The sequence below is a fragment of the Quercus robur genome, chromosome 8, assembly GCF_932294415.1.
Source record: "Quercus robur chromosome 8, dhQueRobu3.1, whole genome shotgun sequence".
Classification (NCBI taxonomy): Eukaryota; Viridiplantae; Streptophyta; class Magnoliopsida; order Fagales; family Fagaceae; genus Quercus; species Quercus robur.
In genome coordinates, this window is record NC_065541.1 from 24,717,398 (window position 1) to 24,728,274 (window position 10,877).

General features: G+C 34.6%; 1 protein-coding gene across 3 annotated transcripts; it reads right to left on the minus strand.

The window, feature by feature from the left end:
* Positions 1-3,028: 3,028 nt before the first annotated feature.
* LOC126695068 (transcription elongation factor 1 homolog) lies at positions 3,029-6,356 on the minus strand. Of its 3 annotated transcripts, none has more exons than XM_050391678.1 (5): positions 6,189-6,356; positions 5,052-5,178; positions 3,742-3,812; positions 3,381-3,402; positions 3,029-3,283 (listed from the first exon to the last, which is right to left on the minus strand). In XM_050391678.1, the coding sequence occupies exons 2-5, from the start codon at positions 5,162-5,164 to the stop codon at positions 3,223-3,225; spliced, it is 267 nt and encodes an 88-aa protein (XP_050247635.1). In that variant the 5' UTR covers positions 5,165-5,178; positions 6,189-6,356; the 3' UTR covers positions 3,029-3,222. The 3 variants fall into 3 exon arrangements, with proteins under 3 accessions (XP_050247635.1, XP_050247637.1, XP_050247636.1); XM_050391680.1 differs by having other exon boundaries at positions 5,052-5,201; positions 6,189-6,346; XM_050391679.1 differs by having other exon boundaries at positions 5,052-5,207; positions 6,189-6,346.
* Between the last annotated feature and the right edge of the window lie 4,521 nt (positions 6,357-10,877).

Below are 10,877 nucleotides of genomic sequence, written 5' to 3' on the forward strand. Positions count from 1 at the left end.
ATAGGCTTGAACATTAGGTTGATTAATAAGGGGAAAATAAAACTTTTGGAGATTTTTACATTTCTCAAATATTAACGATCTCAAATTTGTAGAGTTTTTAGGTTATGGTGGGTTGAATTTAGGGAATAATTCTATGACAAAATATCTTTTGGAGGGCGGGGGATGTATGTAATGCCCCAATTGATGCTAATTTGGATGATATGACAGCAAACTTGGTGCAATTGTTATCGAGATTAGTTGCTTTGTGTGATTGATATGATTTTAAGGCTAGTTAAGCCTTGAGATTTCACATAATGAGTCTTAGATTCTAAGAGCATTAGCATCCAGGTATTTTAAAAATACATATATATCTATTTTAACACACAAAAAGTTACTTTATCCACTTTAACATATCATTTTACAACTCACACTACATATCATTTCTTATTTTTAAGACGCAACTTATTATAATAATATAAACTACCCAATAAAATATTATAAATTAACAACTAATCTCTCTTTTCTCTCGGCTTCAAAAAAATCTCTCTTTTCTCTCTCTACCTCTCCATCCCTTTCTCTCTCCAACACCATCGAAACAAATCCATTGAAGCCAACACCACCAATTTAAACCCAAACCCCACCCACCGAAAACCACCTGCACGCCTATCTACCAAACGACCCACAACCGACAGTGGTCAATCCACACTGGTGGCAAGGAGAGAGAGAGAATTAAAAACTATTAAAAAAATAAACACTTGCTACAGCTACAGTAACATCTTATAAGTAAGTTGTTGTAGCTGGGTTGCAAAAGTTTTTAGGAATAACAATCCGAAATATGCTTAGAGTTTTGTGGTTAGATGGTTTAAAATGGCAAATTGGGAGTTTTAGAATTCCCAATGCTAACAAAATGATATCAAAGCAATATCTCTTAAATTCGTGAGATATGTTAATTGGATTATAAACTTGAACATTAGGCCAAAATTAAAATAAATAAATCTTTTTTTTTTTTTGAGGCATTTATGTTTCCAAAGTGTAAATCACAAATTTTTAGATTGCTACAGCTACAGTAACATCTTATAAGTAAGTTGTTACTGTAGCTGGGTTGCAAAAGTTTTTAGGAATAACAATCCGGATAATGCTTAATTTTTGTGGTTAGATGGTTTAAAATGGCAAATTGGGAGTTTTAGTACTCCCAATGCTAACAAAATGGTATCAAAGCAATATCTCTTAAATTCGTGAGATATGTTAATTGGATTATAGACTTAAACATTAGGCCAATTAAAATAAATAGATAGTAAATTTTTTTTGAGGCATTTATGTTTCCAAAGTGTAGATCACAAATTTTTTTTAATTTTTCAGGATAGAGTGGGTTGAATTTAAGGAATACAAGTTTGATTCTTGCCTTTAAAAGGAGAGTATGTAACAACCCAATGGTTGCCAACATGCATGATATATTTGCAAAGGACATTGAATTATTCACTCCTATAAGAAGAGTCATCCCTTCTCTCACAAGAGGAAGGAGGACTCTTTATGTGTATGAATAATTTTTTGCAAAACACTAATAGCACAAAGTAGATAAAATAAGCAAAAAAGAAAGAAAGGTGATGAGAGAAAGGTCGAGGGCGTGGGGTGGGTAGGGGGACGGAGCTCAACCTCAATTAATGAGTTTTGGAACATTTTGGTCAATAATTCCGGTTCGTTGGTCATTTTTAGATGGGTAATAGGACAACTAGTCCCTCAAATTTGTCAAGGGATTAGGGAGGGGAGGTTCAATAGTGAACAATAGAGGAAATTGTTTTACACCACATCGAGTCACATCCTTTTGGTCAAGTCAGCACTTTCAACTAGACCAAAGCAAACCACCCACCACACCCCCCCCCCCCCCGACATAACTCCCTCCCTAGCCTGTTTTAAACTAAGCCACTTGTGATTGTTAAACATTCCCATTTGGGAATGCAAAAACCTAAAAAATGTAAAGCAACTCCATTGTTAAAATAAATAAATAAAATTGCACAAAATACCATCTACATTTGAGGATCCAAAATGCAAAAAATTTATAACTTGCAACATTTAAAAGTTAAAAACTCTCAGCGATGCTTCCTCAATTTGGTAAAGTTTGTTACAAACTTACAATGGTGGATTTTGATTTTGTTTCATTATTATTATTATTTGGGATTTTGGTGGTTGATTTGGGTTTGTTGGGCAGTGGTTGATTTGTGTTGGTGGTGGTTGGACTAAGGTTGGAGGTGGATTGGTTTTGGGTTTTGGCAGTAGCAGACGGTTTGGCCATGGGCTTGGTATTACTAAGTAGGGGAGAAGGTCTCTCTTTAAACTAGTTCAGAGAGAAACTGTTCAAATTCTTCGTATATATTTTTAATTAGATATGAATTTTGAAAATCTAATCATTGGATTGCATGTTATTATATATCCCTCATACTTGTAAAATTTCAAGAAGATGAAAGACCAATAACTAACTCATCAACAAATGTTTAAATTTTAAGTTTTTGTGGTATAAAATTATGCATAAAAAATAAGTTCATTGACTGAATAGTAAATAATATCCGATTTGAACGAAACTTGACATGCGTGTTAAGGACATAACGAAAGTACAATTCAACAATTATATTTTCAAAATTCACATCTAATAAAAAGATAAATGATAAGTTTGAAGAGTTTCTCTCCAAAGAGTTTCTCTCCAAACTAGTTTGAAGAGAAACCTTGTTTGTAGGTGAGTTACAGCAACACCATTGTAGTGGTGGCTTCGACATTGAGGTTGTTGTGGTGGTCGTTGGATGGTACATAGGTACTAGGTATGATAATTTTTTTAGTGGAAGTTGTAATTATTGAATACAAGTAAGTTTGTAGTCAAACTTTGTCCTTATTTTAACATAATGGAATGCCCAAAAAAAGAAAAAAGAGTATAGGGTGTGTTGTTAAGTGGGAATGAAAAAATAAATAAAATGCTTTTTTGGGGAAGGTAATGCTCCCATTGATAAAGCATAACTTAAATGTTTTACCCAATAACGGCATTATCTGAAACAACCCCCGATTAAGTTAGAAGATTCATATATTTACCAAACTGTCGTCTAAAGTATTACAAACTTACTATACATGGAGAAGTCCTATATCGAATTCAGAAATATGGTGACCTCTCAAGACACCCAGACACAGTAGCTACATACTTTTTGGTTTGCTCTCTCTCTTCCAACAGAGAAACAGCATTATTAACATCTTAATGGCTTCCTACGCACCATCATCTTCAAGGTTGTTGACCCGCTCACATTCATCAATCCATTCACTATATCTGCAGTTAAAAGATACAGTATGTGTGAGATCATAGGATATCAGGAAAAACCAATTCTCTAGTTTTGGATACAATTCATATAAAATTTTAAACTTACATATCTATGGGTTCGGTTAAAGCTGCAAAAACAAGATAAAAGAAAGATTAGTCCCCAATGATATTATTTGTCAAAAGGATTACAGAAGAAAGCAAGTGAAAGTCAAACCAAATAAGAAAAAGGCCAATCCCCAGGAAATAAATATAAACAGGTCATAAATTCAGTTGGATTCAGCAAACATTTCAAGGAAACCAAGAGCCATTTTGATAATCCACACACATAAAAAGTCCTGAAACCATAGAAATCGTGCATGCACACACAGAGTTCCTGTTTGGGAAGACTTCAATAGCTTTTTTTTTTTAAATAAAAAGAAAGACTTCAATAGCTAATTCTCCAAAGCCAAGGATAATAGTGTACGTACCTGTTATAGTTGTACTAAAACTCTCTTGGCAGATCCCACAAAGAGCTTCTCCAATCAAGTTCTTCATATCACTGAAACAAAATATAATTTCAGTTCCAATACATACTATACAAAATTTATGTTCAGGACCACACAAACTAAACCAATCATGGCCTTTTGATTGAAATTTACTGTCTCATGATAAATACAAGTTTTAATAAAGAAACAATGAGAGAACTAGAAGTGTAATGATTCATCATCCTCAATGATATGGAACAAAAACTCCACGCCTCAAACAAACTCCAAAGATACAACTTTCTTCCTGTCACTTGGAAGAAAAAAAGAAGCTCTCCCAATAAGGGAAAGAATCGTATAATAATATTTAGAAATAAGTTAATAACATATATCACATTTAACATCTGTTTTTGAAAACTAACACCATCTCTCACATATTCAAGCACAAGGATATTATTTTAACAGCAAAAGAAATTAACCAAAAAGAAAAAAAGCATGCTTAAAGCTTTGACTCCAGCTAACATTTAATTTGAGTGCTTGGTTGCATACCCTGCTACCAGATTGAAGAATTATTAGGCAGCACAAGAATTTCAATGCTATTAAGGATATTTACCTCATGTTAATAATAAAATTCCCACTCACATTTTCTAATTAATGAAAATTATGCCATGAAAATAAAGCTGGAAGAATTATTTTTCCCTCCAAAAATAACACAATGATGATAACATTTCATCAAGTTTCAGTTGGGTATGATACAGCAATTCAGTAGATGTAAAATATGGACATCCAGTTGATAGATTTTTAACCAGAATTTGAGCTGCCCCATTTTCATAACTTTTTGTTTTTTTTATAGGTAAATGATCCATTGAATAAGCGCAAAGCACAACCCAAGTAGGAAATACAACTTAAATTTTGCATGTGTCATGAACAATCTCAGCAAAAGGTGCATAAAAACAAAGGCAAACTCAATAAGATGGAAACACTCTTCAGAACATCCCCCCCACCCCCCCCCCCCCCCCCGCCCCCCCCCAAAAAAATATGGTGAAGATGACACAACATAAAAAAATAAAACTCCAGAAGTAAAGTAAAAGATGTCAACTTGTCATATAACAATGTTTCTCCCAAATATTCATTAGTGTATATCTCTGTGAAAAGTAATTTCATCATAAAAACGAACTGGAAAACAGCTGAAATGAATTTAAGAAGCGCATATCCATATAGTCCAAGAAAGCATTCCAAAATTATATTTCAATCAAAACAGACAGAGCCACAAAACATCATGTACCAGAGGGAAATGAATCTTAATAAATACTAACATACGACATTCGACACTGGTTCCATGATTGCAGAAGGGGCAACTGAAGACAGTATCAAGCTTGTCCATTCGCTTCTTTGGTGGAGGCTTAGCCTTTGACTTCCTTTTCCCCATTTGTCAGCTCAAATCTATTTGACATCAATGATTCAACCTGTTACTTCATGTTTTACAACACCAAACCATGGGACCAAAAGTGAAGAATAAACAAAAATGAAATAACATCAAGTAACATATATAAAAAAAGCTGCAGATTTTCAAGCTTGTAAAATGCCCCTAATCAGTGCTTCAACTAGCACCTTCTCATTAGGAGTTTCCTTCTCTAATATTTATTTTTGATAGATCCCATCTCAAATATTTATATTATTTTTTTGCCTACCACTCCATCATTACTAAACCTAGAATCTTCAACCATCAGAATAATAACTCAATAGCCTAACCGCGAAGGATATTGCATTTGCAAAGGAGATATATACCCAGTAAGGATTTATCAACAATGATTGAGGATCAAAAACTTAACTTAAAACATATATTTAAATCAAGGAATTACCAATTTAATCAATCAATAAAAGGGGAATCCAAACAAATGAGCAATTAGGTATTTTGATAGATCAAACAAATGGGAGAAATTAACCAATCAAGGAAATCTCCAAACAAATTCGCAAATTTCACTTTTAAAAAAAAAGAAACATTAGCAATTGAGCAAACTTATTTAGGGGACCCTAAATTTATATTATAGAAAACCCACTTGGCATACAAGCAAAATTACTATTTCCACTTAAATTTAAAAAAAAAAAAAAAAAAAAAAAGGAGTAAGTTTTCTAAACAAGAAATCCCTGATTGGCAGTGAGTGTAAGTGAGATATAACTTGTTGATCATTCAAGAAACAAGAATATCCAGTCAAATTAATCCTAACTCACTGAGAACCATACAACAAAAGATAAGGCAAAATACCCAGAATTTAAAATCCTCCGTTTTCTTGGGAACCAAACGGAAAGTTAAAACTTTTAGTCAGAGTAGCAGAAAGAAAACAATGAAACCGTAGGAAAAGAAAGCTAAGAAAAGATAAAGATATAAAACAAGAACTGAAACGGCAGCTTATTGAATAAATCCGGGGGAATGGAAGTGGAAGGAAGCATACCTGAAAAATCAAAAACAGCTTTGGAATATATGGTTTCGGTTTGGTTTGGTTTAGACTCTACAGAATTTTGACATAGCAGTAGCAGATCAGGGAAGGAAGCTTATTATGCTATACTATACTATAATCCCTTCTTGAACACACTTTTTTTTTTTTCTTCTTCTTTTTTTTTTTTTTTTCTAACTTATTATAATAACTTTTGTTTTGTTTTTTTTTTTTTTTTTTTTGGGTAAAAAGGAATATTTCATTAAAAGACTAGGGAGAATACAAAAGCTAAGGACAAAGCCTGTTTACAACCAGCCCCTGGCAATCAGCCAAAACAAGAGGCACCAAGTCCACACGCGGACAAAAGAAGGAATTAAAATCTAAATATTGACAGCTACCTAAGTAAGCTAATCTATCAGCACATCTATTAGTTTCACGATAGATATGCTTGAAGCTGAGGTGGGGAAGCTGAGGTGGGGAATCTGAGAAGCTAGATGTCTACAGTCATCAAAAAGCGAGGAAACTATAGTATTAGCATATGAGGGATTTTTTAGAGCATCAACAAGAGCTTTGGCATCAAGGTCCACCATAACAGCATTCAAATTTAGATGCTTATAAAGGAGTAAACCATCACGCAAGGCCCACGTTTCAGTCAAGAAACTGTTAGCTTTACCGATTTTCTAGTGAAACCTATGATCCAATTGCCCTGATCATCCCTAATCAACCCGCCTCCTCCAGCCGACCCTGCAGCAACATCCACAGCCCCATCAGTATTGAGCTTGACCCAACCCGTGTCTAGCTTTTCCCATTTGATTTGTCTGAATATCATTCGATTCCTGCACCTTGGTTGAGTTACACAGTGCACAAACTCCATGGCTTGCATAAATATCATGTTAGAGATGTTTGGGTTGACACCTTTGTTGTTGAAGACCACTTGATTCCTCTGCTTCCACAAAGCCCAGATGGCACAAGAAAAAAGGGAGAACCAGGGAATACCTTTGACAGTGTAAGAAGACATTGAACAAGCATTGGAAGACAGCCAAAGTTTAAAGTCTTGAGAAAAGAAATTAGTATTTAAGTGGTGAGACCCCAACTGATGCCACACCGGTTTCACAAGGCGACAGTCACGAAGGGCATGGGAAATAGATTCAGGATGCTCTAAGCACAAGGGGCACAAAGTGTCTAATGACATACCTCTTTTGGCTAAGCACTTCTTGACACCAACACTGTTGTGCATACACCTCCAGATGAACATTTAGATTTTTGGCAAGGTCTGGATCTTCCAAATCCAAGAACCCAAATAGGAAACAGCAACCATTTGATCAATGGCTAAGAGGTAAGCACTCTTCATATCAAAACTTCCCTTAGCAGAAAATTTCCAAGCCAACTTATCACAACTTCTAGCAACTACCGGCAATGGGACCGCTTGAATGTCAGCTTTAATTTCTGGGGGAATTTCAAAAGGTATGGCAGCCCAATCCCAACCATACGGTGTACGTAGGTCTTTCAAAGTGAGGATGGCCGAATCTTGAGGGAGGGGGCCATGAATGCTAGATCTGATGGGACCACTATTCAACCAACAATCCAACCAAAAATTAAGGCTGCTTTCATACCCTGGAACCCATTTAGCCCCTTTTTTGAATACATCCATGCCTTTTCTCAAGCCTTTCCAGGTAGAGGAGCTTGGAAGCTTTGACTCATTTCTAGAGATTAACCGCTGCCTTGATCCATACTTGAATCTGAGAACTTTGGCCCATAGAGCTTCCTTCTCGGTGTGAAACCTCCAATTAAGTTTAGCTAGGAGAGCCGTATTTCTCCCTTTTGCAGATTGAAACCCCAAACCACCTGATTCTTTGGGCTTGGTAACTATTTCCCAGTTGACCCAGTGCATTTTCCTTTTGTGCTCAAAGGACCCCCAGAGGAAATTCCTATTGACTCTATCTATGCCATTGAGGATTTTGTTGGGTAAAGAATTACTCTACATTACATAGCTAGGGATGGCTGAAGTCGATGCTTGAATAAGAACCATTCTATCCGCCATAGAGAGCAGATTGGCCTTCCAACCAGCAAGAAAATAACTTTTGTTAACTATTAAGGATTGAAGAAAATCACCACCACCCAACCTTAACTTGACGCTTACTCCATAAATACAAGTTTTTGTAAAATGTGAGAGAGCAATGTTAGTAAATAAACTTTTTTTTTTTTTATTTCAAGAATTTGATAGGGCTACAACAACTTACAGGAAAGGCCACTATATATAAACTTAGAACTCCATAGGTCTTTTTTTTTTTTTTTTTTAATAACCACTCATCTTATCTACATGAGTCAAGTTGAAATGAGTATAAAATTTTTTTGGATGAAATACATATTATCATAAAAAATAATAATAATAATAATAATAATAATGGCTATCACTATTTTTGGATCTATTTATAAATTATTAATGATGTGACAAAATTATATCCAAACCTATTTCAAAATGAATGGATACAATTTTAAGAACTCTATAGTAGAGTTGTTCTAAGAAATCTAGAGGATAGATTAGAGTAAATGTTTTAATTTAGTATATTTCCATATTGAACAAATTCAAACTTGTTCATAAATTACTTAATTAGCTAATTCTTTTCCCTTACACAAATCTATGCTAATAATTAATAACTAAATTGTAGTTGAATTACATTATTTGAATTATGATTTCATCACTAAAATCATGTTTTCAAAACATAATTACAATTACAGAGACGTAACCCTACAAAGTACAAACACCAAAGGCAAAACATATTCATTAACTAAATTGAAGTATAATAACCATATTCTAAATTGCTACGATCTAGTAGCACTGCAATTTTGAATCCAAAGACTCTTTAGTTATGAAATTTGTTGCACGTGAACCTCTCGTCCACTGCTTCAAATACCCACTTGAAGTTTTGGTTCCAGTAGTTTGATCTTTTAGATGGGGCAACAACTTTAGGATCATCAAATCTTTAGTTCCTTTAATCTTGATCTCCAAATGATTGCTTTTCAAGAGCTCGGTTCTCACAACCCGTAAATGCAAAAGCACAACTCTCTAAAATGTCTTAAATCACGTCCTTTAGGTTTTCTTATATAGTCTTCCTTTGGTAGCACAAAACCTTAGTAGTTGGACAAATTAATGGGATTGCATATTGAAAACCTTATGCGATTCTCATTCACTTGAAAATAGGCTCTATTGATTGCAGTGGCAACACCACGTACAGGTCAGGGTGTTCCTGGTTTTTTTTTTTTTTTAAGCTAAATTAGGAACACCCTCACCCTGACCTTAAAAAAAAAAATTTTTAAATTATATTTAAGCTAAATTAGGAACACCCTCAATCACAAAATTAGGAACACCCTCAAATTAAAAAATAAAAATAAAAAATTTATCTGTTCAACTTTCAAGCAAAAAAAAAAAAAAAAAAACCCCAAAAAAAACTAAATTCTGAAAAAAAAAAAAAAAAAAAATTGTAACAAAGCCAAGCCAAAATTTATCTGTTCCACTTTCAAGCAAAAAAAAAAAAAAAAAAAAGCCCCAAAAAAAAAAATTGAACTAAAATCTGAAGAAAAAAAAATTGTAACAGAGCCAAGCCCACGGCGACCCAACAGAGCAAACCCACCCAAGGATACTCAAAAAAAAAAAAAAAAAAAACCAACACAGAGAATCAAAAATCAAACTTACCCACCGTACCCACGGTCACGTCGCTGGCAGAGAAAACCAAACCCCAATACACTGATACAGTCTATACAGAGCAAAAGCGAAACAAACCAAAACCAATACTCAAAAAAAAAAAAAAAAAAAAAAAAAAACCCCAATATAGAGCCTCTGTACCAAAACCAAACCAAAAAAACCCCAATACTCGCTCATCGTCGCCGTAGCTCGCTCACCCCTCATCGTCATCACTCGCCCCTCATCGCAAATCGCATATCATAGACGGTAGATCGCAAATCGCTCTGCTCAGCTCCGGTGCTCGGTGCTCGTAGATCGCAATCGCAGATCCCTCCCTGAGCTGAGCTCCCTTAAGCCTCAAGGTATTTCTAATTTCTCTCTCTTTTTCTCTCAGACTCTCTCTCTCTCTCTCAGTCTCTCTCTCTCTTTATCTCACTGAAAGTTTGATTTTCTAAAATAATGAATGTCTCTCTCTTTTTAGTCACTATTCTTTAAGACTAAATTAACTCAGTAACTCTCTCTCTCTCTGATTGGTTGGCCGATGAATGGGGCTTTATTTATATTTTGCTTTTTCCTGTTTTTTGTCTTTTTGAATTTGGCTTTAGTGTTTATCTTATTCGTTGGTGTTGGTTAGTGTGTGTTCACTGTGTTGGTGAGATATTAATTGTCTTTTAGTGTGTATTGTGATTTGTGAATCTGTGATTGTGAAATTTTCTAATTGGTAGGCTATTGTGATTGGGGCATCAGGCTATTGTGATTTGTGAATCTGTGCTTGTCCATTAAGTGGGGTGGGGGTAGATGGGCTGATGAGCATATGGGGCCGGGAGCACAATAATTAAAGCAGTGTAATGTGCTACACATTACATTGCTTTAATTATTGTGCTGCACATGAGATGTGTAATGTGTACAAGGGGCTAAACAATATAACAAATTAAAGTAGTATAATTAATGACAAATAAATTAAAGCAATATAGTTTATTGTTACGCTAAACAACAATAATTAAAGTTGTATAATTAACCAATAC

Excerpts from the sequence above, each read along its gene's own strand:
- LOC126695068 (XM_050391678.1), bottom strand. The coding sequence starts at position 5,164 with ATGGGGAAAAGGAAGTCAAAGGCTAAGCCTCCACCAAAGAAGCGAATG. Across the intron at positions 3,813-5,051 it reads ACCAGTGTCGAATGTCGTAT|TGATATGAAGAACTTGATTG; the intron begins GTTAGTATTTAT and ends ATTTTGTTTCAG. Across the intron at positions 3,403-3,741 it reads TTTTAGTACAACTATAACAG|CTTTAACCGAACCCATAGAT; the intron begins GTACGTACACTA and ends TTGTTTTTGCAG.